Consider the following 27,551-nt stretch of genomic DNA (forward strand, 5'->3'; position numbering starts at 1 on the left):
ATTTTTGATTTATTGTAGAGATGAGGTCTCACCAAGTTGCTCGGGCGGGTCTCGAACCCGTGGGCTCAGGCAGTCCACTCACAGCCTCCCAAAGGCGCGGGATTACGGGCTGAGCCACCAAGCCTGGCTTCTTTTTTATTTTTGAAAGACTGTCACACTATGTTGCCCAGGCTGACCTCAAACTCTTGGGCTCAAGTGTTCCTCTTGCCTCAGCCTCCTGTTTTGCTGGGATTAAAGGCATGAACCACCAAGATTATCCTGTTTTCATATAGTTCCTTCTCTGAAGTCCTGTGTCTGTTCTTTGAACTTCTTTTTTCCTAGAGCTGACGGTCATAGACTGTTGCTCATGACCTCCCCCCATATCTCTGACTTTCATATGGCAGGTTTCTTTGTGATCGCTTCTCTTCAGGGAGCCCTGCAGGTTGGCAAAGAACAGTGCAGCGGCCCAGAGCCCCTGGCTGGTTGGCCAGTTGGGCTTTTGTCCGTGGCTTGTTTTGTCCAGGAGGGTGTTGCTCCCTGCCAGTCCTTTATTCTGAAGCCCCTGCTGTGCAGCCTGCCTCCCTCTTCCTCCTCCCCTCCTTGGTAAACTCCCAGAGTGGCTCCTCCCTCAGCTCTCCTAGTCCCTGCCCCTGCGGTAGCCTGTGTCTTAGGTCAGGAGCTTCCAGTTGTTGGCTTCTGAGCTTGGTGGCTTGTAGGCGTCAGACATGTGGAATGCTGGCCGAGAGGCAGTTTTCCATGCATTTCTGAAGGAGGCGTGGGGAGTGCCTTTCTGTGCCACCTTCAGCCACGTCTGGTGCTGCTGCTTGCTGAGCAAGGCTGCAGCAGACCCTAGAGGCTCTTTGACTCCTGCCAGTTTTCTCTCTCTTAGAATCCATTCCTATCTAAAATTCCATGGGTCTCCATTTAAATCAGGGGTCCAGCAGATGGCTGCCCAGCCCACTGGCTTTTGTGGCTAAAGTTTTATTGGCACAGAGTCGTGACCGTGCGTTTGCACATCATCTTTGGGTGCTTTCCCAATACACAGAAACTGTGTGGCCCACTGAACCTGATGATTTACTAGCTGCCCTTTTATAGAAAAAGTGTGCCAGGGCTGGGCATGATGGCTCATGCCTATAATCCCAGCACTTTGAGAGGCCTGGGTGGGAGGATCACTTGAGGCCAGGAGTCCGAGACTAGTCTGGGCAACATAGTGAAACCCCATCTCTACTAAAATAAAACATTTTTTTAAAGTTTGCCAATCCCAAGTCTAAAGTATTCAGAGTCTCACTTGTCCCCTGATTTCTTCCAGGCCTAGGAATCTGTTAATTATACTAAGTGTACACAGATGTACACAGGAGGTGGGTCCCAGCATTCTGGTGGTGCTGTGGAGATGTCCTCTTCAGGCTGTCTGGCCTCACTCCCAGAGCCCAGCTTGAGCCTTTGAAGAGGGCCCCAGGAACACATAGTTGTGTTACATCCCTAATAACTACACAGACCGATTTACTCTGCAGATTTTCAACCCACACTGTCATGAATGGTTTCAGATGTTGACGTCAAGCAATACTTGGGATGATTAGATAGCAGTTCCGTCTGATAAGTCGTCTCCTCTTGGTGACAGTATAATGCTGTCACTCCTAAAATGTGTTCATCAAGTGTTTTGTCCAAGGAGAAAACAGCACTTCAGCGTCCACGTTTCTGCCGGGCTGGGACTCAGGGTGATCCCTCAGGCCCTCATTTTACCCAGCCAGAGACCCACACCTGGGTCGAGGCAAGATGGAGCCTTGAAGTGCTGTGAGGCTTAAGAGGACCAAAAGGCCCGATACAAAATTTTTGAGACGCTCAAGTCCAAGTCTGCAGATAGAAATTTTTAAAAGGACTTCAAACAGATATGCCAAAAAGTCATTAGGATTTCATGGGTAGTTCCAGGTAAATTGTACCACATACGTTCAAAAGAGGTCACCATTATTTCATGTCTCACTAAAAGGGAGAAAACCTGACAATTACCTGTAAAATACCATTAACTGTGATGCATATTTAAGATATTAATATGCAAAATCTGGAATTTCAGTTACTCTGGTTTTCAACATACTCTAGAATGAAAAATTATATTACTTTTACAATTAGGAAAACATTAAAAGTATACCATGATAATCATTTAAAATAAAAAGTTTCTAGGCACAAATGAGAGCACCACTGGCCATACCTCCTGGTCTCCAGGGCTGGGCATGGAGCAGAATGAGGTGGTGTGTGACCTCACCACCGCGTCTCATGGGACTTTACTACTCTATCCTGTGGAATCTCACAGCACCACTTCTCCTCTCTTCCTTCCATGCTTGAAGTCAAGTGCCACGTGATTCCAGATTTTTTTTTTTTAGTTGGGGGTCTCACTCTGTTACCCAGGCTGGAGTGCAGTGGCACAACCTTCCACCTCAGCTTCCAGAGTAGCCGGGACTACAGGCACACACTGCCATGTCCTAATTTATTTATTTATTTTTTTGTAGAGTTGAGGTCTTACTATGTTGCCTAGGCTAGTCTCGAACTCCTGGGCTCAAGTGATCCTCTCGCCTCTGCCTCTCACAGTACTAGGATAATAGGTGTGAACCTCTGCCCTGCTCCAGATTGTTTGGAGATGCATATTCAGTTGTAAAATCCAGTAAGGAGTTGAGAAGGAACAAGATGCAATCGTCTTTAACGTCTTAAACTCTTGTTGTGTGCTATCTTGTTCACTCAAGTCTAGCCCATCCTTTCGCTACCTGGGGCTTTCTTTGCTTTCTTTTCTTTCTTTGTAGAGGAAGAAGTGAAGCTGGCTAGGTTAAGTGAGCTCTGGCACCAGCTTCCTGCTGGCTGCAGAGCTCATGAGGTTCTTTTTCTAAAATCATTATAATCGATTTGCAGAAGCTGTGGTAAATGCTGCATTATTCCCCATGTTGACCTCCTAAACCTGAGGCGCTGAGGGGCATAGAAGCCTGGAGCCAATGCCTGTCTTTTTCTCAGGTCACTACTACGTGCCGCTTCTAAGAGCAGAAGACACTTCTCCAGTCATCGGGGAGCTGTGGTCCTCAGACCAAACAGCTGAGGTCTCTCATGTCAGCCGCTATGGGGGCAGTCCCAGAGACCCTGTGCTGACCCTGAGAGCCTTTGCTGGGCCCCTGAGTCCATCCAAGGTGAGCTGCTGTGGAAGCTTCTGGAACCAGCTTCTGAGTGTCCCACACCGCAGTGCAGAATAATCTATCCTATAGCTTTATGCTTGGAGTTAGGGACCAGGTCTCATGGAACCTCAGAGTCATCCTTGCCTAAAACCATTGATCGGTGAGTTGGTGACGAGGTTTCACAACATGTACCGGAGAAATCCATGTTCCCGGCCTTGCTTCCTGCGGGTCAGGGTGGATGTACAGGGAGCTCACACTTTATGGAGAGACAGGGCCCTGAGCCAGCCCTGTCCTGCGAGTGTCGTCCCCTTTTTTCTGTCCACATCAATGACCCGTCTCAGCTCCTTCCAGTTCACCTCTGGACTGAGTTTCCCCCGGGGTCATGGCTCCCGCATCTCCTCCTTTCTTTCATATGTGCCCAGGCCTCAGCCCCTTAGGGCTTGACCCAACCCTGATGCTCAGGCCCTTCGTGGTCGTGTTGCTGGGTCAAAGGTTATACACATTGTGTATAACACATTGTCAGGTTTACAATTGGCAACTCTTTCTCCTACTGAAGTATTTCATACACTGACCTGTTTGTCACCTCGTGCTAAAACCCTTCAACTCTAAAATTATCTCCAAGGCTAGGTGTGGTGACTCAGCCTGTAATCCCAGCACTTTGGGAGGCCGAGGTGAGAGGATTACCTGAGCCCAGGGGTTCGAGACCAGTCTGGGCAACTTGGTGAGACCTCATCTCTACAGTAAATCACAAAAACTAGTCGGGCGTGGTGGCGTGCATCTGTACTTAACACTTACTTGGAAGGCTGAGGTGGAAGGATCTCCTAAGCCCAGCAGGTCAAAGCTGCAGTGGCCGTGAGCATGCCACTGCACTCCAGCCTGGATGACAAGAGTGAGACTCCAACTCAAAAAAAAAATGTATCCAAAATGAGGTGGTATTAGAATTAGACCAGTTCCATAAAACATAACCTCTATAGAGAGACTCAAAGATAAATACTGATTTTCTTCTCATGTGAAAGGAAGAGTATTATTTGTGCTGTGGGAGTGGCAGCTCCAAGATATCTGCTATGCTCAGGGGAGGCCTCGTGTGTGGGCACTTCTGGAGCAGACCTGACCCTCAACCCAGGCCAGGCCACAGGAGAAAAGACTGCCCTCCCTTAAAGAGCAGAGACCCCCTCCCTCACGAAGGCTGGAGTAGGTGTGCAGCCATGTGGCCCAGGGTTCTGTTAACAAAGCGGGAGAGAAAGGATGTGGAGAGACAGGCACGGCCCACGATGCTCGTGGTTCTTTAGGTTTCCCTGGGTGGACTGCACAATAACACAGCATGTCTTAATCCTTTTTTTCTTCATAGGCAGAAGATTTTCGCAAACTCTGGAAAACTCCACCGCGAGAGAAAGCAGGCTTCTTTCACAACGTCAGGAAATCTGATCCAGAAAGAGGCTTTGAGAGAGTGGGAAGGTACTTTCAGGGCTGCACAGTGATACTGTGGAGGGTGCTCATGGCTATGGGCTGAAGGATGATGATGGCTGCTTTCAAAGCACTCGTTCCCAGGAATCACTGACTGGGAGATTCTGTTCTTTTCATTAAGGTCTAATTCCTTGTAAATGTTGTACACACTGCAACTTGTATTGCAGAATTATCACTTAAAACAGTCCTTTCCCAGACGTTAGAGCAATTCTGCAACATATTTCTAAGGGATCTTAATATTTTGCATAAGGTACTGGCTGAATGGATGTTTTCTTGGGGGGGGGGAGGGAATAATGAAACATGCTCCCTCTGTATAAAACACAGAGAGGCAGGCAGGTGTGGCTAGAAACGGGGGAAAGAAAGGTGACTGGGCAAGGTGGCTCAAGCCTGTAATCCCAGCACTTCGAGTGGCCAAAGCAGGAGAACTGCTTGAGGCCAGGCATTCAAGACCAACCTGGACAACATAGTAGACCCTGTCTCTACAAAAAATTTTAAAAATCAGCCAGGTGTGGTGGTGCACATCTGTAATCCCAGCTACTTGGGAGGCTGAGGTGGTAGGATTGCTTGAGCCCAGGAAGTCGAGGCTACAGTGGCCTGTGATTGTGCCACTGCACTTCAGCCTGGGCAACAGAGTGAGATCCTGTATTAAAAACAAAAATGTTTAAAAGTCCTCAACCACAAAACTGGATAGTCAAACAAAGCTTTGTGGGGTTCTCAAAATAAGTGCCCAGTTTCAGATTTACAACTTGAAGCTGAAGAGTCCCTCTAAATGTTTATGTGTCTGGCTATAACTGGAATCACGTACAACTTCATAGAGTCGTTTCATGGAAATGAGAAAGTAAATTTGTTGGTAGAGTTTTACTGTTTGACCTTTTATCATGATGTGTGTTGGTTGGTGTGAGGGTGTGCTTGGGCTGAGGCCTCCTTTCTTCCAGTGGTGAGTTCACTCAGTCACATGAAGCTCTTCAGGGGAGAACTGTGCTGGGTTCTGGTTATCCTGTTAAGAGAAATGCAGAATGTTTGGTTTTGGGGGGGGCGGTTGAGTCGGAGTCTCACTCTGTCACCCAGGCTAGAGTGCAGTGGCATTCTCATGGCCACCACAGTCTCAACCTAGTGGCCTCAGGTGATCCTTCCACCTCACCCTTCCAAGTAGCTGGTACTTCAGGCCTGCACTACTGCACCCGGCTACTTTATTTATTTATTTATTTATTTATTTATTTTTTTTTTTTTTGAGTTGGAGTCTCACTCTGTCGCCCAGACTGGAGTGTAATGGCCGCTCCCAGCCACTGCAAGCTCAACCTGCTGGGCTCCAGCGATCCTTCCACCTCAGCCTTCCAAGTAGCTGGAACTACAGGCATGCTCTACCACGCCCAGCTAATTTTTTGATTTATTGTAGAGATGAGGTCTCGCCAAGTTGCCCAGGTGGGTCTCGAACCCGTGGGCTCAGGCAATCCACTCACCTCAGCCTCCCAAGGCACGGGATTACAGGCTGAGCCACGGAGCCCAGCTAATTTTTTGATTTATTGTAGAGACGAGGTCTCACCATGTTGTCCAGGTTGTTGTTGAACCCCTGGGCTCAGGCAATCTCACCTCAACCTCCCAAAGTGCTGAGATTAAAGGCATGAGCCACCATGCCTGGCTTGAACATGCAGACTATTTGAACATGATAAACCTGAACAAGGAAAAATGACTTTAAAAAAAAAATCCAAAATACTATTTTAGCCCCAACTTAAGGATAAAATAAAGTTATAACCAAGACTGTAGACATTGTTTTGGCACTTGGAGCATTAGTGGCTATTTTGTGTATAGTCAGTTCTGTGAGAGTTTTTACTGGTTTCATAACTGGTTAATTGTGTCTTATTTCTTACAGGGAGCTAGCTCATGAGCGGGGGTATCCCTGGGTTGAATACTGGGAATTTCTGGGCTGTTTTGTTGATCTGTCTTCCCAGGAGGGCCTGCAAAGACTAGAGGAATATCTCACTCAGCAGGAAATGGGCAAAAAGGCTTGCCAAGGCACAAGAGATGAGGCAGCCTACTGCCCACACGGGGCTCCCACCCCAGGTAAGTGAGCGTGCAGCCACAGGACGTTCTCATCTTGCTCCTGTTGCTGTGTAAAAGTGGGATACTTTTCCTTAGGTCAGTGCTAAGAAGGGTGTAGGTGTGCACGAAGAACACACTTAACTGCATGCAGCATTGCTCTTTCTGCTTCAGCTTGTTTTACCCATGTGTAGCTTCATTCTGTGCCATTTTCCCAAAACTCAAAAGCTGAACTCCGCGAACTGAGAGGATAATATTTTAGAGCTGGCATGTGTTCAGGAAAGGAGAGGAGGACCGCATGCCAGAATACCAGCGTGCATTTATCAGACATCAGGTCAAAGTGCTTTAAAAGCACAAAAGCAGTGAATGGAAGAGCTTCCTTTCACTACACAAAACTTAAAAGTAACTCATTAAAAACATCAACAACATTAAAATAAGGATAATATAAAGAGTAAAAAAAGACAAAAGTACTTCAAAGTGACATGAGCAAGAGTCTCCAAAGTAGATAAAAGAATGTATCTTACTAGTGATAAGAGAAATACACCTTTAAAACAGTGTAGACCGACCGGGCTTGGTGGCTCAGCCTGTAATCCCAGCACTTTGGGAGACCGAGGCGAGTGGATTGCCTGAGCCTGCGGGTTCAAGACCAGCTCAGGCACCTTGGCAAGACCTCATCTCAATAATACATCAAAAATTATCTGGGCGTGGTAGTGCACACCTGTAGCTACTTGGAAGGCTGAGGCAGAAGGATCGCTGGAGCCCATCAGATCAATGCTGGGGTAGCAGTGAGTGTGCCACTGCACTCCATCCTGGGAAATGGAGTGAGACTCCAACTCAAAAAAAAAAAACAGTGTAGACCAATGAGAGGAGGGCCCATGACCAGTGAGGTTCTCACATACCCAAACACACCATAGAGTGTTGTCCCATCCCTAGGAAGCAGCCTGCATGGTCCAAAGAGCCAATTCCAGGGAGAGAGGCAAGAGAGCAGGTCGCCCAGCAGTGTTTATGAAACCGTAAAAACCTGGCCAACAATTGAGGATTGGTTGAAAATTTGTTCTGTTCATCTGCAGAGTTGAAAATCATGTTTTCAGCTGGGCGCAGTTGCTCATACCTGTAATCTCCCAGGCGAGAGGATTGCCTGAGCCCAGGAGTTCAGGGCCAGCCTAGGAGGCAACTTGTCAAGACCTCGTTTCTATAATAAATCAATTAGCCAAGGCAAGAGGATTGCCTGAGCTCAGGAGTTCGAGATCAGCCTGGGCAACTTGGTGAGACCTCATCTCCACATAAGTCAAAAAATAAGCTGGATGTGGTAGCATGCGCGTGTAGTTCCAACTACTTGGGAGGCTGAGGCAGAAGGATTGTCTAATCCCAGCAGGTCAAGGCTGTGGTAGCCGTGAGTGTGCTGCTGCAATCCAGCCTAGCAACAGAGTGAGACTCCAAAGCTAAATTAATAAATAAGCCGGGTGTGGTGGCATGCACCTGTAGTCCCAGCTACTTGGAAGCCTGAGGCGGAAGGATTGCCTGAGCCCAAGGCTGCAGTAGCCATGTGTCACTGCACTCCAGCCTGGGCAACAGAGTGAGACTCAGGTGCAGAAAACAACAAAATTCATGTTTTTAGAGAATACTAAATTATGTGGAGCACTGTTTACAATTAACGGGTAGGAAAAAACGAGAAAACTACATAATTTCTGTTAATTTGTTAAACGTATTTGCACAGGAGAAAATGCTGGGGTGTTCACAGCCTTCCCCTGTTGGGAGCATGGCTCCCTTGAAAACGTTTTCCAAAGCCAGGCTCGGTGGCTCAGCCTGTAGTCCTGCGTTTTGGGAGGCTGAGGTGAGTGGATGGCCCTGAGCCCACGGGTTCGAGACCCGCCTGGGCAACTTGGCGAGACCTCATCTCTACAATAAATCAGAAAATTAGCTGGGTGTGTTAGTGCGTGCCTGTAGTCCCAGCTACTTGGAAGGCTGAGGCGGAAGGATCGCCGGGGCCCACCAGGTCGAGGCTGCAGGGACCGGGAGCGGCCACTGCACTCCAATCTGGGTGACAGAGTGGGATTCCAACTCAAAAAAAGAAAAAAAAAAACATTTTCCAGATTTCCAGACTAGCACATATCAATCTGTGATCAGAAGAAAATTTAAAATCTAAAACAAAACAGTGAACGGAAATGAATTGGAGGAAGCCCAGGGAAGAAGGGAGAGAGGAACCACCATTGAGTCAGTCCCTGCAGCTTTCTCCCAGATGCGCTTCTGTCCTAACTGGCATAGACCTGCGTCCTCCTCCCCTGGCAGGGCCTCTGCTGTGGCCATATCCCAAGGAGCCTGTAGCTCATGAGGGAGCACTTCCCAGGGAGCCTATGGTCCATGAGAGAGCATTCCCAGGGAGTTCACAGCCTCTGAAGGAGCACTTCCTGGAACGAGGGCCTGTGAGGGAGCAGCCCCCAGGGAGCCCCAAGCTTGTAAGGGAGCTGCTCATCACTGCTGAAACGATTGAACCCTTGGTCCAGTAGGATCTATTGGAACGTCACGTTTCATCTTAGAAAAGCTTTTGTGGACCTGTCATGCCAGCACTTTGGGAGGCAGAGGCGAGAGGATTGCCTGAGCCCAGGGGTTCAAGATCAGCCTAGGCAAGTTGGTGAGACCTCGTCTCTACAGTAAACCAAAAAATTAGCCGGGTGTGGTAGTGCATGCCTATAATTCCAGCTATTTGGAAGGCGGAGGAGGAGGGATTGCCTTAGCCCAAAAGGTCAAGGCTGCGGCGGCTATGGACTTGCCTCTGCACTCTAGCCTGGGCCACAGAGTGAGATTCCAACTCAAAAAAGAAAAGCTTTTGTCAGTATCAGAAATAAAACTGAACAAGTAAGCTGTGTTAAACACAAAGTAGTTTTTTAAAAAAATGCAGAAACTTGCTAATAGAGATTTGAATCTGCCGAAGTAAAAACTTAAAACACATGTACAATAAAGGCTAAAATTGAGCCATGAGCCCACAAGGCACTTAATTTACAAAATAAACTTCTTGAAATGATGAGAAGAAAATGAAAACGATCCACACGTACATTGCATTAAATTTAAAGAAACAATTCTTAAGTCTAAAACATGTAACTAGAGAGAGACCTAGCACTCGTGACCCTGGACGCATTCACATCTGACTTTGTTGTACTGGAGCGGATGGTGGTGCCTAACTAACTTCTCTGTTGTCTCGTGTGACTGCTTACGTTTCAGTTAAATAAAGTTACCACCTTTCATAAGCCACACTTCATTTCACGTGCTCAGTAGCCGCATGGTCTGGGGCTGCTATCTTGAACACCAGAAACAGGATGTGTGTTATCTGTTGGACAGCACTGCTCTCCAGTCGTTCTTATGTATTGTATTCACAGAATACAGAAGTGAGCTGTACTGCCACATGGCCTTGTTCTAGGCAATCTTGCAGAGCCCTGCAGGGCATCCTGACACTCAGAGCCCCTGGGATCCCACATTAGAGCTGGAGGGTAGTGGGGGTGTGGCCGTCACCTACCCAACACCTGGTTCTGCCTGTGGCCTTCCTTGACATTGTCCTGCCTTTGAGGGAGGAGAGCCAGGCCTGGAAGCTTTGTTTCTGTGTGCCGCCTCCTACTCGCCCTTTCCAAGGAGTCACGTGGGTGGTTTTGGTGTTGAGATTGGATGAGGAGGTTGTGGATGTAAGAGTCACATGTAGCCGGGCTTGGTGGCTCAGCCTGTAATCCCGTGCCTTTGGGAGGCTGAGGTGAGTGAATTGCCTGAGCGTGGGGGTTCGAGACCTGCCTGGGCAACTTGGCGAGACCTCATCTCTACAGAAAATCAAAAAATCAGCCGGGCATGGTAGTGCGCGCCTGTAATTCCGGCTACTCGGAAGGCTGAGGCGGAAGGATCGCTGGAGCCCAGCAGGTCGAGGCTGTGGTGGCCAGGAGCGGCCACTGCACTCCAATCTGGGCAACAGAGCGAGACTCCAACTCAAAAAAAAAAAAAGTCACATGTTGCTTGGGTCTCAGAAATCCGTCCCGAGCTGGAGCGGCCAGCCCCTGTCCATACACTAACTGCTCCTTTGTCACCCTCACAGGCAGCGGCCCGAAGTGCAGCAATTCCATTTCTGTGCGGGCTTTTCTAGATGAAGATGACATGAGCTTGGAAGAAATTAAAAATCGGCAGAACACGGCTCTAAACAATAGCCAGCCCGCACTCAGTGCTTTTGCGAGCTCAGGCTGTAGCACCCGCTCCTTGGGGCAGAAAGCAGACTTCATAGAAGCCGCAGAGCCCCGCCGTGCCCCCAGCAGCAGAAATGGTCTCTGCAGCCGCCGGAGCCACAGCGAGACACCAGCTGGGAAGCGGCTAGAGGTGCCCGGTGGGAGAGAAGCCCATCCGTCACCTGGCTCCGGCTTGACTGCGTTTGATGAACTGAGCCTGCAAAACCCAGGCCATGGCTTTTCCAAGACACCAAGCGAAAATATCATGGAAACCAAAGACGAGAAGGTTCTGACTCCAAGAACGGATGCAGTGGAAAGTGACTTGTTAGCACCTCCTGCTGCTGCTGGCCAACTGGGGAATAACCAGAGGACAGAAAGTGAAATGTCAGCCAGGATTGCCAAAATGTCCTTGGGTCCCAGTGGCCCCCAGCGTGAGGCCCCGCTCGGGTGTGGTCCCGAGTCCCAGGCTGTGCCACCTCCTGTGTCCCCCCTGGCCACAAGGGAACCCGCCAAGAGGCTCTTCCTTTTTGGGTAGGAGTGTGCTGCTGTGTGGGTGCTTGTGGCACTGTGTGTAGTTCCTTTAAACTTTTTCTCTTCCCACAATCTGACTTGACCTGCACTTGGGGTTCCCGTCTCTGAGTCTGTAACTTCCGAGTGTCCTTCAGGGTCTTCTTCCAGTTGGACTGTGGCTAGTCCTGGTGTCTTGTGTTACTTGCTAGGGAAGGACAGGCCACGAGAATGAAAGAATGTATTTAAAACAAGTCCAGAATTTGTTTGAGGAAGAAAACCCATATTGGGGTCAGTCTCAGTCCTCCAGGTGGCAGAAGTCCCAGCCTAATGTGTCTTCTGAAGTGGAAATATGCAAAGCGTGTTTTAACAGCAGGCGGGTCCGCTGCCACAGAAAGCCCAGCTGGCGTCCAGCAGGGTCTTGAAGACCTGCCTCTCCTGCATTCTCCTCATGGGACAATGAGTCCTCATCCACCTCCCTGAGTTTGGGGACACCTCCCACTGCAGATTGGCCCATGGTTCCCTGGAAGTTAATGCCCTGAGACACTTGGGACTGTTCAGTAGTTACACATGCTCAGGCCAGATTTATTCTTCCACACTCTTGTTGTGTGCTGGGTTCTTTTTTTTTTTTGAGTTGCAGTCTCACTCTTGCACAGGCTGGAGTGCAGTAGCACACCCATGGCCACCCCAATGTCAACCTGCTGGGCTCCAGTGATTCTTCTGCCTCAGCCTTCCATGTAGCTGGAACCACAAGCAAGTACCACCATGCCCAGCGAATTTTTTTGATTTATTGTAAAGACAAGATCTCCCATGTTGCTCAGGCTGGTCTTGCACCCCTGAGTTCAAGCAGTCCTATCATCTCCACCTTCTTGAGATTACAGGTGTGAGCCACCAAACCCAGTTTTGGTTCTTGAATGTAGTGAGGGCTGGGAACTTGTAATCCCAGCACTTTGGGAGGCCAAGGGGGAGGGATTTGCTTGAGACATGATTGTAACATTTCACTCGAGCCTGGGTAACAGTGAAAGACCCTGTATCTAAAAAAATCGTTAATAAAGATAAAAATTTTAGCCGGGCTCGGTGGCTCAGCCTGTAATCCCGTGCTTTGGGAGGCTGAGGTGAGTGGATTGCCTGAGCCTGCGGGTTCGAGACCCGCGTGGGCAACTTGGCGAGACCTCATCTCTACAATAAATCAAAAAATCAGCCAGGCATGGTAGCGCGTGCCTGTAATTCCGGCTACTCGGAAGGCTGAGGCGGAAGGATCACCGGAGCCCAGTGGGTTGAGGCTGCAGTGGCTGGGAGTGGCCAGTGCACTCCAGTCTGGGTAACTGAGTGAGACTCCAACTCAAAAAAAAAAAAAAAGATAAAAAATTTTTTTTAATGTAGTGATATAGCTGGGCTTAGTGGTTCACACCTGTAATGCCAGCACTTTGGGAGGCCAAGGCGAGAGGATTGCCTGAGCCCACTGGTTCGATACCAGCCTGGGCACCTTGGCAAGACCTTGTTTCTACAGTAAATCAAAAAATTAGCCAGGCGTGGTGGTATGTGCCTATAGTTCCAGCTACTTGGAAGGCTGAGGTGGAAGGATCACCTGAGCCCCAAACAGGTTGAGGCTGTGGTGGCCATGAACATGCCACTACATTCCAACCTGGGTGACAGATTGAGACTCCGACTTAAAAAAAAAAAATGCAGTGATATTTTAGGACTAGGTATGGTAGCTCACACCTGTAATCCCAGAACTTTGGGAGACCTAGGTGGGAGGATTGTTGGAGGCCAGGAGTTTGAAACTGGCTTGAGCAACACATGAGAATTTAGCTCTTCAAAAAAATTTTTTTTAATTAGCTGGGCATGGTAGCATGTGTTATAATCTCAACTACTTGGGAGGCTGAGGCAGGAGGATCTCTTGAGCCCAGGTCAAGGCTGCAGTGAGCTGTGATCGTGCCACTGCACTGCAGCCTGGCGACAGAGTGAGACTCCAACTCAAAAAATAAAAAATTAAAAAAAAAAATGTAGTGATATTTCTGATGTCTGGTTTTTTTTGGGGGGAGGGGTTGTGAGTTGGAGTCTCATTCTGTCACCCAGGCTAGAGTGCAGTGACACACTCACGGCTACCCCAGTGTTGACCTGCTGAGCTCCAGCAATCCTTCCTCCTCAGCCTTCCAAGTAGCTGGAATTACAGGCACACACTACTGTGCCTGGCTAATTTTTTATTTATTGTAGAGACAAAGTCTGACCAAGTTGCCCAGGCTGGTCTCGAACTCACAGACTCAGGCAATCTACTCGCCTCGGCCTCCCAAAGTGCTTGGATTACAGGCTGGGCCACCGAGCCCTGCCCCTGATGTCTGTTTTTTTAAACAAAGGTGTTTTTGCTTTTTCTCGAATCCCTCTTGTTATGTATTCCAGAGAAGAGCCATCGAAACTCGACCGGGATGTGTTGGCCGCTCTGGACTGTGCACACATCGACCCTCGTCAGTACCCCGCTGTCCACAGGTGGAAGAACTCCGTCCTGTGCTACTCCCCATCAGACAGACAGAGGTACCCGTCGGACCCCAAAGAACCATCTGGCTTGTCCCAGGGTGGTTACTGGAAGCTAGCTTCTGGGATGCTTCGGCTCTAGTTCATGTGAATGAGCTGGTGGTGGCAGTCCCCCGGCTAGAAGTCCCCTGGCTAGGTTCACATGTGTGGCTCTCTGGCATAGCCTGAGCTCACTGTTGTCACGTCTCTCTCAGGTGGAAAAACAGATGGATCTGCTGCCGGCAGGCTGAGGGTGTCGGGTGGACACAGCCAAGACTTACATCCTAGGTCACGTGGGATTCTTGTGGAAGATTGGAAGATCCATATGTACTTTTTTGTGGGCTTGGTTTTGTTTTATTGAGTTGGGGTCTCACTCTGCCTCCCAGGCTGGAGGGCAGTAACATGATCACAGCTCACCACAGCCTCGCCCTGCTGGGCTCAGGAGATCCTTCCACCTCAGACTCCTGAGTAGCTGGGACTACGGGCGTCACCACCACGCCTGGCATATTTTTTAATTTTTTGTAGAGACAAGGGCTTGCTATCTTTCCCTGGCTGGTCTCTAACTCTTGGGCTCAAGCAATACTCTTGCCTTGGCCTCCCAAATTGCTAGGATCATAGGCGTGAGCCACCTCTTCTCTGCTGGGTACATGTGCCCAGATGCCCAGCCGATGTCCTCCCTACACCATTAATTCACTGTTGCTCTCTGAATGCACCTGTCTGCTAACAGACCTTTCTTGGTTTCCTTAGTTGGTCAAGCCCTGCGCTGAAAGGAAAGTTCAAGTCTCAGCTGTCGGATCTTGGCTGCACTTACAGCTACAGCCTGGGGAGGAGCGGTGCCACCGGGAGCAGCCCCGGGAAGCCTGGTCTGGGCAGCCCTGGGCGGTACAGCCCCGCGCACGGGAGCCCGCTCCGCAGGATGGCTCACCTTACCGAGCTAGCAGCCCTGTAGGTCGGTGATGGGCTATTTCATTTTTCATTTGTAAAGAAAGGGTAATGTGTTGCTAAAATTTCACAGAAGAATTTATTCTGATTAACTTATTAATCCTCACTTTGAGGATAAGAATAAGAATTTTAGAAATTCAGATGTTCTGTATAAAGTTTAGATTTCTAGCCGGGCTTGGTGGCTCAGCCTGTAATCCCGCGCCTTTGGGAGGCTGAAGTGAGTGAATTGTCTGAGCCCGCGGGTTCGAGACCCGCCTGGGCAGCGAGACCTCATCTCTACAATAAATCAAAAAATTAGCCGGGCGTGGTAGCACGCGCCTGTAGTTCCAGCTACTCGGAAGGCTGAGGCGGAAGGATCGCTGGAGCCCAGCAGGTGGAGGCTGCAGTGGCTGGGAGCGGCCACTGCACTCCAGTCTGGGCGAGAGTGAGACTCCAACTCAAAAAAAAAAAAAAAAGTTTAGCTTTCTGGTATTTTGTAAGAAGTTAATGAAAGCAAACTCAGATACAAGTTTTCTGAAAAATGTCAATGCAGTAAGGAAACATACTAGGTCTAAAATGTAGCAGAGAAGCAGGCGCTGAGGCAGGTTACTAACAGGCCATCATGTAGTGACCAGCACATCTGAGTGAACGCTGTGGATTGAGCCATTAGCAGGGACAGCCCTGCAATGCCTGTACTTACTGCAGCTCACCGTTTAGAACAGATGTGTCACGTGTCATTCTGTCTTTCGCGGGGGAGTCCCTTAGGCTTCCTGGTACCTGATGATGTTCAAGTCCCTGCTGGTGGCCAGCTGATCCTCACTGTTCAGATGAAGTGAGAGGACGGATGGCAAGGAGTCAGACCGGAGTGTGTCTCGGACTTGCAGTGATGTGGGTCGTTCATTGAAAACAGTTGAACGATCGATCAGAGTAAGATCTTGGGAGGAGTCTTCTAGCCACTGGGAGTCATGCAGATAGTCACACAAAACTCACCAGCAGTAATTAAGATGCATTTTTATTTCTCACCAGCACTTGAGCTTTCACATCTGCTTCATTTAGTTGCCAGCGTCGTGGTAATAAAATAATCTGTATATTGTTCCCTAGTTTTGAAATGTATTTTGAGGATTCACTGAGCATAAATGATTACATAGCCAACTATATGTCAAATGTATCCTTTATTTTAGAATTCATTTCAGTTGGGATTTCCTCTATAAGAACATTGCGTTGCAGTTCAGAAACTAGAGGTTCATTTGAGTCCATTTTGGTTACATGTGATGTCATCTGTTGTGGTTCTGGCCTGCAGAGTGTGAGGTGCAGGGGCGTAACAGCATAGCGCAGTGCCACGATGTCCAAGGAGACATGACCTCGTGCAAGGATGGTTTCTTCTTGGGTGTCAGCAGACAAAGCAGTCAGCATTCCATAACTATTTCTAGTGTTGAATCCAAAGTGAAAAGCTACCAATGCTTTTGCCAACTTTAGTGCCTTTGGTAAATCATTTTTAAATTCCTTGAACTTCCTTTTTGGAAATATACAATGATAATAAATAAGCATAAGATTGGTTTTGTAGGCCGGGCACAGTGGCTCATGCCTGTAATCCCAGCTCTTTAGGAGGCCGAGGTGAGAGGATTGCCTGAGCCCACGGGTTCGAGACCAGCCTGGGTAACTTGGCAAGACCTCATCTCTAAAGTAAATAAATTAGTCGGTCGTGGTGGCATGTGCCTATAGTTCCAGCTACTTGGAAGGCTGAGGTGGAAGGATCACCTCAACCCAGCAGGTTGAGGTTGCGGTGGCAGTGAGCCACTGCACTCCGGCCTTGGGCACCAGAGACTCCGACTCAAAAAAAAAAGATTGGTTTTGTTTGTAAAAACTCTGAATTGAAACCTGTTTAAAAAAGTTTATTTCTTTCCCATGATGAGAGGTAGGTCAGGAATATAGGAGTTACAATTTAGATTTTAAAATTCTGTTTTGTTACAAAGCGTATTTTCGTTTGTTGTGTCATGAATGAGATCTTCGATGCAAGACAGAAACATGTTCTATTCTAAAAAATTACAGTGTTTTGAAAAGGCATCTTAGTTCTCAAAAGAAAACGACATAGATAGTCATAGTGGTGATCTGTTTACTCTAAAATTTTACCATATTCTGTATATTGTTGTAAATATTCAAACAGAAATTAAAAGTGTTTTTGTTCACATTTTGTAGACTGTTGTCTTGTTTTCTTAAATTTAAGGCATTCTTTGACTACTTCTCCATGTGTTTTTACAAGGCGATGCCAGGTCCAGTGAATGCATTAATGTGTCCCAGGTGACTTTATACATCACTTAATGAAAAAGTTTTTAAGCCCTGTGGTGGCCGGGCATAACAGGTCGTATGATGCCTGTAATCCCAGCACTTTGGGAGGCGGAGGCAAGAGGATTCTTGAGCTCAGGGGTTCAAGACCAGCCTGGGCAACTTGGTGAGACCTCATCTCTTCAATAAATCAAAAAAATTAGCCAGGCGTGGTGCCACATGCCTATAGTTCCAGCTACTTGGAACGCTGAGGTGAAAGGATCACCTGAGTCCAGCAGGTTGAGGCTATGGTGGCCATGAGCATGCCAACCTAGGTGACAGAGTAAGACTCCTACTGAAATAAATAAATACATAAACCCTGTGGTAATAATTCTAAGCTTTCTGAAAGATCTCATGCCTGTGCCTGGGCAGATTGCCCCTTTAAGCGGTGCATGAATCTGGGCATTCTCAGATCTACTTGCTGTCTTTAGCCCCTTTCCTTCCTAACGCCATGGTGGAAACGGGCATCAGCTGAACGAGCATACATTCTATAGCTGCCCCAGCAGCAGGAGGCCTTTCTTATGATGTAGCAATTGGTGTGTCAGTCTGTTTTGAAAGAGGCAATGCACAGCACACTCTGCTATGGTGGGGTGGACGTGAAGGCGAGGCAATGCTGGAAGTCTGTGTGCATTTCTGGGGAAAAGCCAACCAGAGCACTGCCAACAGGACCACTTGCCGACCATGGAAGGACCACACCGAGTCTCTCAGGTGACAACTGGATGTGTGGGAGGGAAGGAGCACGGCCCGTGGAGCCTTGCAGGGCCTCACAGCAGCATCACTCCCAAACCAGGCTTTGTGCTTGGGCTGTGGGAGCCACGTGCTTTTGCTTTTGAGCGTTTACGTCCACAAGCTCTAACTGCAGCTGCCCTTGCTTGTATTCCTTTTAGAGACGTCGCCAGCTGGGCATGGTGGCTCATGCCTATAATCCCAGCACTTTGGGAGGCAGAGGCCAGAGGATGGCCTGAGCCCAGGGGTTCAAGACCAGCCTGGACAATTTGGCGAGACCTCATCTCTACAATAAATCAAAAAATTAGCCGGGCATGGGGGCACACACCTGTAGCCCCAGCTACTTGGAAGGCTGAGGTAGAAGGCTCACCTGAGCCCAGCAAGTCGAGGCTGCGGTGGCTGGCAGAGTGAGACAAAAAATAAAAATCGCCAGGCTTGGTGGCTCAGCATGTAATCCCTCGCTTTGGGAGGCTGAGGTGAGTGAACTGCCTGAGCCCACAGATTCGAGACCCGCCAGGGCAAGTTGGTGAGACCTCATCTCTACAATAAATCAAAAATTAGCTGGGCATGGTAGCACACGCCTGTAGTTCCAGCTACTTGGAAGACTGAGGTGGAAGGATCACCGGAGCCCAGCAGGTCAAGGCTACGGTGTTCGGGAGTGGCCACTGCACTCCAGTCTGGGTGACAGAGTAAGACTCCAACGCAAAAAAATAAATAAATAAAAGAGACCTCATCTCTACAATAAAATCAAAAAATTAGCCAGGCGTGGTAGCGTGTGCCTGTAGTTCCAGCTACTCGGAAGGCTGAGGCGGAAGGATCGCCAGAGCCCAGCAGGTCGAGCCTGCGGTGACCAGGAGTGTCCCACTGCACTCCAGTCTGGGCGACAGAGTGAGACTCCGACTCAAAAAAAAAATAATCAACACTGACACCATAGTCACTCAGGGCAGCAGCTGCCACCCAATGGCATGTCATTCCCACCCATTTCCTTCCACTTCCTGGCATGCCCGCTTCACTCTGGTCAGACGCAGGGTGTGTTGCTATTAATACCTGTGCTGTCTTCCGTCACTTGTCCCAAATCGGGGTGGTTTCCATCATGACACACTGGGTCCCTTTAATGGACCCTGTCCAGATGCCCTCTGCCCTCCCCTGGTGAGGCCTTGCCCAACCCAGAATTCACAACATGCCAATGCGTGTGCTGAAGGTCCCAGGGACTGTCCTGGCATCCGGTCAACCCTGCATTCCTTCATTTGCCCTTCCCCTGCCTTGTTCCTGACCATACCTGCCCTGGGTTCATCACTTAGAAACTGGGTTGCCCCCCAGGTACCAGCTAAGCCAGGAGCTGCCCTCACTGCCAACGCACGTCTCCCAGAGCAAGAGGTCCTCCTTATCTGACCGGAAAAGGCCATTTAAGGAAGAAGCACTTAACAGCAAGCATGTTTTTATTTTTTGAGTTGGAGTCTCTCACTCAGACTGGAGTGCGGTGGCATGCTCATGGTCACTGCAACCTCAACCTACTGGACTCAGGCAATCATTCCGCCTCTGCCTTCCAAGTATCTGGAAGCATAGGCACGTGCCACCACGCCCAGCTAATTTTTTGATTTATTAGAGACGAGGTCCCACCAAATTGCCCAGGATGGTCTCGAACCCCTGGGCTCAGGTAATCTCACCTCCACCTCCCAAGGTGCTGGGATTACAGATGTGAACTGCCACACCTGACTAATATTTTATAATGAATAATGAAAAAGTTTGCTGGGAATTTGTATTAGAAAAGGAAACTGAAAACTGTGAAAAGTTTCATATTCAAGAAAACATATATTACCCTCCATGACCACACTGCCCTGAACACAGCTGATCTCATCTGGTCTCAGAAGGTAACCAGGCTTGGGCCTGGTTAGGACTTGGATGGGAGACTGCCTGGGAATAGCAATGCTGTAGGCTTTCAGAAAAAAGGAAACACAGTTATAATTGCTATGTGCTCTTAGAAAAGAATGACTCAACTCAGTTTTTGGCATAACTTTTCCAAGTCTGAAAGCCTTACTTCGCATCCTTGATCTCAAATCCAGGGGGTGTTGGAAGAAGCACTTGAACACTTCTGGGTTGCTAGTTTCCTGTGATCCAGTGAGGGCTCTTCTCGAGCCCTGAGCCTAGCAGGTATGCCCACATCCGCACTTGAAAGGCTTCATTCCCAGCATGAGCTGGATTCACACTCTGAAATGCGGTTGGGGACTCAGGGCCAGCTGGCCTGTGGCTACTCCCACATCCCGACATTTGGGCTGGGCCCCAACTCAAGGCGAAGGCTTGTTCCTAAGTGCTACCCGATTCCTAGAGGTCTTGCGTCAAGGGGCGTGATGTGCAGGGGGCCTGGGCACTTCTCAGCTGCGACCCTGAGTGCCACTGATTTCCATCTGAGGTCAAACGTACCTGTGACTTTTGGTTTTGAACTTGGTACAGGCCCAGGCTCACTTGTCGAAAATACTTCTAGACAACAGTGCACAGCAGCTGCGGCTGTTGCCTCCAGCCACGGGTCAGGCTTGCTGTCCCGGCCAAGGGTGCCAGGAGGCTCCAGACACTGGCAGGAAGTCCTCTGAGCAGGATGGCCAGGGCGAATACAGGCCAAGCTGTCAGCCCTGGGCATATGAGACACTAGCAAAGGGCTTCCTGGTGACACTACTACTTTGTCACACTGCACAGGTTTCCTGTTTAAAACAGTCACAATTAGTCCTTTAAAAAAAAAAACAGTAAAATTTTATTACAGTTATTTCTAAAGTGGACAGAGAAATTGATCAAATATCCCAATGAGTTGTAATGATTACGGAAAAAGTTCACAACCATGTCATAGAAACTGTACTGTTTTTTCCTAAATTAACAGAACATTTGGAAGAGACACGTGTTTAAATATTTTAACCCATAACCATAAACAATTAGCCAGAGGCAAACTATGATCGAGCTGTCAGCCGGGAACGTTTTACCGAAAAAGGATACTCCTCTCCTCTGAGACCAGCAGGAAGGTCAAAGGTCATGCCACCTCCAGAGATTCGTGTCGTTCCTCAGCTGCCAAGTTCACCTGTGTGTGTCTGGCCCGTCCTCAGGCCTGAAAGGCCTAAAAGGAGGTGAGTTCAGATCCGACCTTGCTGGGACCTCTAACTTTGGAGTGAGAAGCTGGTTTCAAAGCAAGAACCCAAGATGACGAAAGCCTTTAAACGACGAAAGGGTTTTGGGAAATCAAGGTGTGAAGTGAGATGAGCTGTGAACAGAGCCTGGGTCACCCTCCTGCCTGACCGGCTTTGCTGGTGGAGCAGGGGGCCGCGTGGCCAGCTGTGGTCACCAACACAACAGTCTCTGCCAAGCTTCAGTCCCCACAACGGGCCCAACTTCCGCCTGGGAGGTCTCCCCGCACACCGGGACATCTTGGCAGGTGGTGAGGCGGACACCTCGCAGGAAAGTCAAGCTGCCTGAGCCAGACCTCCCTCTTCAGCCTAGGTCAGAAGTCGGGACCCAAACGCAGCATTTTCAGTGCTTCACCTTGCTGCCGGCCTCTTCCTTAGAAGCCACACGAGCCGCGGAGGAGGACAGGGAAGGAGAGGCCGGGGCCGGGTCTTGAGCGGATGAGGGGAAGCCTCCCGGGTGGCCCTCAGGACCGAGTGATCTTGTCAGGGGGCATGAACCCCGTGTCCCCGAGGGTCCTGAGTGCTACTCGGCCGTTGGGTCGGATCACCAGGTGGGTGATGCTGCCATTGTTGAGGGAGAGGCGGAGCCAGCCTTCAGGTGGAAACTGCAGAGCTCTGGAGAAAAGAGAAAGAGCAGGTCACGTGGGCGCTTGGTTTCTCAGGGCGGGCCAGGCCCGCTACTTGGGGCAGGACCGTTCCTACCTCCAAGCAAGGGGCTTCTCGGAGGAAGGAGCTGGCCGAGACCAGTGTCAACGGACCGTCCAACTAGGGATCAGTCCCTCTTTAGGACGAGGGACCGACTCCAACTCCAGACCTGCACGGGAATCAGAACGCTGGCTTCCCCCAAGCCCTACCACTGAGCTTCCACTTTCTGTGTTAACGGATGGGGCAGCTACCCAGCACAGCAGACCCATTTGTGAGGACGCCCGTGTGGGGCTCCCCAGGACCAGACAGAGCTGCTGCCCAGCCCCTGGCACTCCAAGCTCTGAAAGATGCTCTTCAGTCTTATCTGCTGAAACGCACAGGTCGCTGCCGTCTCCTCCTTCACCCGCCAGCCCACCCTCAGGGAGCCGCATCGAGTTCGTCGACCTGAAGCGGCATGACGTCATGCTTTTAACGCCTCCTCACGTCACCCCCCCAGCCAGCAGGGCTCCCCAGACGGGACAGCACAGTGGTCCCACGTGCCGGACGGTGACAGTGTGGCCCTTTCGCCATGTTCTAGCACAGGTCACTTCATGCCCAGCTCCCAAGTACTGCAGCATTCATGTCACCTCCGTGACTGTGTCCTGGGACACACAATAACGTGGTGTCCACACAAGCACAGAAACCACGAAATCACAGCCCACATGCAGGCATGCAAGCGGAAGCAGGGTGGCTCATACAGACCCGTATCTGCTCGATGCTACAGCCTGAGCCGCAGCCCTGTAGGAAGGAGGACCTCCCCCTCTTGGTGGCGCGCACCAGGCCCAGCCACCCCAACCATCAGCAGTGCTCGATCTGGCCTAGAGCCAAGCTGCAGGCTCCCCACATCCTCACGTTCTGGGGCTGCCGCCCTCCTGACCACGGTGCTCCCGGCCACCCCTGGCTCTTGCTGGGATCTTGCCTGCGATATGCCTGAGGGACATGGGTGACCCCACCTGGGACAAACAGGCAGAGACCAGGGCCTGGCTCCAACGGGCAACACAGAACAGCACTGTCCCATCCCGCCCCTGCCAGACCTGTCATCACACACAGGAACTGCAGCTCCTGGCCTCCCATGTTTCCTGACGGGCCTGCGGAGGAGGCAGAAACCCCTTGATCTCAAGTCTGCCTTTTGCCGGATTTCAACATGAGCTTGAACCCGGCCTTGCCACCCAGGGGCCCCCTGTGACATAGCTACGGCCCGGCACGCCCTAGAGAAGCAGCTGCCTCGTATAACCTGAGCCAGAACGTTGTGGCGCGGGAGTGGAGGCCAGGCAGGTCCGGAACACACAGGAGCTGCCAGGGAGCGGCCTGAGCAGCAGAGTGACAGCCACACGTTCACAGTCACAGGCAGGGGGAGCACCAGACATCCACAAGTAAAGCACGTGGGACGCACAAGTCACCACTAGACAGACGCCAGCACCGGGACCAACAGAAGCCGGTGAGCCACGAAGGCAAGAAAGCACGGCCACAGTCCCGAGACGGCCTCAGCAGCAGAGGCAGGCAGCCCAGTCCCGGTGTGCTAAGGCCACATGTGCCAGCCACGCCAGCTGCCACGGGACTGTCGGCTCTAGGCTCCCCATGTCCATACGCCTCTCGAAACGCAGGCAAGAGGACGCCAGAGGGAGGTCGTCCAGACGCCGTCCAGCTTGGGAGGCCGCGACAGCAAGGGCAGCCGAGGGCAGGCAGGGCCGGTGCGTGAGTCCTGCCTGCGCCACGCCTCTGCGCCATGCCTCTCCACACCACCCTCTCCACATCAAGGGGCCGCCCGCCCAGCCCAGCCCGCCCGGCCTCACCTGCACACGATGTAGCGAATGACGTTGGCATGGCAGATGAAGATCTCGTAGCTGTCCTCCTCCTGCTTGGTGTCGGCGCGGTGGATGTAGTTTCTGAAGGCAGCCTCGATTCGGGCCCCGTCCTCGTAATACTGCTGGGGGCAGAGCGGGGCCTCGTCAGTGTGGAAGCCAACGGACAGTGCTGGCGTCAGCAGGACAAAAGCGCCAAGGCCCAGGCAGCCCGAGATGGCTGGGACGCGGACACGGGGTGGGCAAGCCTGCGGGGGCAGCGATGCCTGGGGCGGAGGCCGGGGAGGTGTTTTACCACAGCGTCTGGCTTCCAGTGGGACACGGGCGGGTCTGGCTCGATGGGGGCGCCTTCCCGCAGCAGGTCGGTGCTGACCTTGCAGACGCCTGCAGGAAAGCATGGTGAGCCTGGGCTGCGGCGGACTGTCCCCCCACCGCCCCTGCAGCCTGCACTCACCTGGCAGGTGCCTGCTGATGATGTCAGTGGTCTCTATCGCACGGGTCATGGACGAGTGGACAATTTTATTGAACTTCAGCCCCAGGCTGGCAAGTCGGAGCCCAGTGAGTTCAGCCTGCTCTCGACCTTGAAAGTGAAACACACCTCAGGATTACACGTGCCAGGAACCCCCTTCTCACTGCACAAAGAGTGTAGCCTGGCGAGCACAAGCACGTCCTCGGTCCCACCCTCACAGGGCCTGGGCCTAACAGGGCCAGGCTTTAGATGCGTAAAAGCAGCAAGACAGTGCAGGTACCTCCATGCACAGAGAAAACGCATCTGACTCCACGAACAATGACCACACCTGGCAACCGGCAGCACCAGGGGCCTGTGCACCATCCTCACCCAATCACAACCCAAAACCGAATCTCGGCTCCCCAGGACGCCAGCCACAGGCCGTCAGAGACCATTCCAGGAGAACCAGACTGGATGCCAGTGTGTATCCTCACCCCTCTGGCTTCAGCTGAAAGCACCCTCAGGAAATCAGTGTCCACTGAACTCTGAGGCATCTGTCCACCCCTCACTTCCATCTCTACACGGGAGCCACAGCAGCTCTGCAGGGGAGGGCAGGGCCTGCCGGGGACAGGCCCGCTCACCCCTCCTCTCCGTCTGTCTCTGAACTCGGCCAGGCACAGTGGCTCGGCCTGAAATCCCAGCATGTTGGGAGACCGAGGCGAGATGACTGCCTGAGCTCGGGGGTTCGAGACCGGCCTGGGTAACTTGGTGAGACCTCGTCTCTAGAATAAGTCACAAAAATTAGCCGGGCATGGCAGCGTGCACCTGTAGTTCCAGCTCCTTGGAAGGCTGAGGCGGAGGGATCACTGGAGCCCAGCAGGTCGAGGTTGCGGTGGCCGGGAACGGCCACTGCACTCCAGTCTGGGCAACAGAGTGAGACTCCAACTCAAAGAAAAAAAAAATTTAGCTGGGCATGGTCGCGCACACCTGTAGTTCCAGCTACTTGGTGGCCATGAGTGTGCCACGGCACTCCAGTCTGGGCAGCAGAGGCTCCAAATCAAAGAAAGAAGGCCGACCAAAGGGGCTCCTTGGGGCTCTGTGCCCCAAACACGTACCCAGCGGGGTCAGGGTGCGGTCCTTCTCCAGGGAGCCATCCACGTGGTATTGGGAATGCCTGATGAGGAAGATGTGCCGTGTGGCCTTGGCTTTGCAGTGGTCCAGCCTAGACGCCAGCTCTTCTTCTCCGGACTCCACGTTCCTCTTCCGCAGGTTGATCAGAGACAGGGGTTCTCGCCTGATGTTGAAATACAAGATGATACATCCCCAGACCTGTTCCCAAGTCACCTCTGAGTAGTTCTGACAAGACGATATTTCCAATTTGTCAGCCTGAAAGGAGCCCCAGGGAGAAGCCAAGGCCTTCGGTCCATCCCAGAGAGACAGCCTCTCAGAGCACACCTCCACCCTCCACCCCGCTAGCTCCAGGCCTCTCTGGCTGGCAAGCAAAGCCGTGTGCAACTCCTGTTTGAGAGAGGAGAGGCAGACAATCGCAGCAGGAGGAGACAGCCCAGAATGTAACTGAGGATGCCACATCATAGAGGACTGTGGGAGGGCAGGGAGTGTCGACAGGGGGCCAGAGTGGTCTCACTAACAGGACACTTCAGAGCCTGTCCGATGGCAGCGACAAGTTACATGGCCGTTTAAATTCAAAATACTTAAAATTAGATAAAAACCAGAACTCCATCTCAGTTGCACTAAGTACATTTTGAGTCAGGATCTGGCTCCACCCAAGCTGAAGCCTTCACCTCCTAGGCTCAAGCAGTCCTCCCACCTCAGTCTCTTGAGTAGCTGGAACCACAGGCACCACACCCAGCTAATTTTTTTATTTTTGTAGAGTCGGGGTCTCGCTATGGTGCCCAGGCCAGACTCAAACTCCTGGGCTCAAGCGGTCATTCTGCCTGGGCCTCCCAAAGTGCTGGGATTACAGGCATCAGCCACTGCACCCAGCCTCACTCAGCACATTGTAAATACTTGGTAGCCACATGGGGTAGTGGCTATCACACTGGACACGGAAGAAGAAAACACTCCTGCCTTCAGGGAGGCCTGTTCCAGAGCTAACAGAGGAGGCTGGAGCCAGAGGTCAACATCTGGTGGCTCTCAGAACTGAAGCAAATAAAGGTTGAATGTTCAGGCGATCAGTGGTGCATATACGCCACAAAATAGCTATTCAGCCATAAAAAAGAATGAGACAGGCCAGATGCCATGGCTCACACCTGTAATTCCAGCACTTTGGGAGGCTAAGGCAGGAGGACTACTTGACCCAGCAGTTCAAGACCAGCCTAGGGAACATAGCAAGACCCCATCTCTATCAAAAAAGAAAAAAATTAGCTGGGCATGGCGGTGTGCATCTGCTGTCCCAGCTACTCAGGAGGCTGAAGCAGAAGCTGCGGTAGCTGTGATTGTGCAACTGCACTCTGGTCTGGGCCACAGAGTGAGATCTGACTCAAAAAAAAAAGGAAGAAAGAAAAAAAGAATGAAATCCTGTCTTTTGCAGCAACTTCGATGGAACTGGAGACCATCATCCTAAGTAAACTAATGTTGGAATGGAAAACCAAACACCGTGGATTGTCACTTGTAGATGGGAGCTCAACGAAAGGTCTACAAAGGCACAGAGACAGGGTCATGGACACTGGAGACTCAGAAGGGGGAAAACGGGGAAGGAAAGAAAATCACTTATCAGGCACCAAGTGCACGAGTGAGGGTAGAGGGTACACTCAAAGCCCAGACCTCTTCGCCCCTATACAATGCATACATGTAACCAAAAACCATTTGTACCCCTAAAGGTCTTGAAATAAATAAAAGTCAAATGAGGCAGACCTGGGAACAGCACAAGTGGAACCCGCCAGAACATACTCAGCGGAGACAGTGGTGGGAGAGGACGTTTTGGAAGGGCACAGTGGTGACTCAAGGGTTCTATGTGGGCCATGTGGACTGGGGTGCCTGTCACACGACCAGGCCGAGAGTCACAGGGACAAAGATGGGGGAGTCTGGGATGGAGCAGAAGAAACGTTTGGGAGCTACAGGCAGGAATGGGAAGTCAGGGCCGTGAGATTCCCAGGAGAGGCTGGAGGTTTCGCAAGACAGGGCCCCGAGCTTCCCTGCATGGACACAAGAGGACTTGCCCCCAACCGAGTCCGCTCACTGCCCCCCAGCCTCGGCCCCCATTCACAGGTCTGCGCGTCACAAGCAAATCAGCTTAAACCAGATACAGTGGGGCCCAACTGGTGGTGCTACTTCAAGTGAGTTCATTAGCCTCAGAGTGAATCTGTTCCTTTAAAGAGGCCTAAGAAAGCCAGGCTTGGTGGCTCAGCCTGTAATTCCAGCACTTTGGGAGGCTGAGGCAAGTGGATTGCCTAAGCCCATGGGTTTGAGACCAGCCCGGGTAACTTGACGAGACTTTGTCTCTATGTAAATAAAAATTAGCCGGGCACAGTAGCGCACACCTGTAGTTCCAGCTACTTGGAAGGTAAGGTGGAAGGATCGCCAGAGCCCAGCAGGTCTACACTGGGGTGGCCGTGAGTGTGCCACTGCACTCCAGCCTGGGTAACGGAGTGAGACCCCAACTCAAAAAATATCTTTTA

At 51.0% G+C, this 27,551-nt stretch overlaps 2 protein-coding genes across 3 annotated transcripts in view; one reads left to right on the forward strand and one right to left on the reverse strand.

Moving 5' to 3' along the window:
• ANKLE2 (ankyrin repeat and LEM domain containing 2) overlaps positions 1-15,006 on the forward strand; it is a 26,217-nt gene extending 11,211 nt beyond the window's left edge. Inside the window, exons 7-12 of one of the 2 annotated variants that reach the window (XM_021708401.1) lie at positions 2,974-3,143; positions 4,477-4,583; positions 6,463-6,657; positions 10,721-11,356; positions 13,733-13,864; positions 14,591-15,006. In XM_021708401.1, the coding sequence (XP_021564076.1) occupies positions 2,974-3,143; positions 4,477-4,583; positions 6,463-6,657; positions 10,721-11,356; positions 13,733-13,864; positions 14,591-14,792 (1,442 nt within the window). In that variant the 3' untranslated portion in view covers positions 14,793-15,006. Of the gene's footprint in view, positions 1-2,973; positions 3,144-4,476; positions 4,584-6,462; positions 6,658-10,701; positions 11,357-13,732; positions 13,865-14,590 lie in introns of both variants that reach the window. The other variant, XM_008049729.2, reaches the window with a different exon arrangement.
• Positions 15,007-20,531: 5,525 nt separating this feature from the next.
• On the reverse strand, positions 20,532-25,431 carry PGAM5 (PGAM family member 5, mitochondrial serine/threonine protein phosphatase; the record flags this gene model as incomplete). Its single annotated transcript, XM_021708400.1, has 5 exons — positions 20,532-21,594; positions 23,457-23,590; positions 23,761-23,849; positions 23,920-24,045; positions 25,029-25,431. Coding segments are annotated over 5 exons (903 nt in total), but the record flags the coding sequence as incomplete, so codon positions are not given.
• Positions 25,432-27,551: the final 2,120 nt, after the last annotated feature.

Source organism: Carlito syrichta, unplaced genomic scaffold (assembly GCF_000164805.1).
Source record: "Carlito syrichta isolate Samal-C Ts95f unplaced genomic scaffold, Tarsius_syrichta-2.0.1 Scaffold136261, whole genome shotgun sequence".
NCBI lineage: Eukaryota > Metazoa > Chordata > Mammalia > Primates > Tarsiidae > Carlito > Carlito syrichta.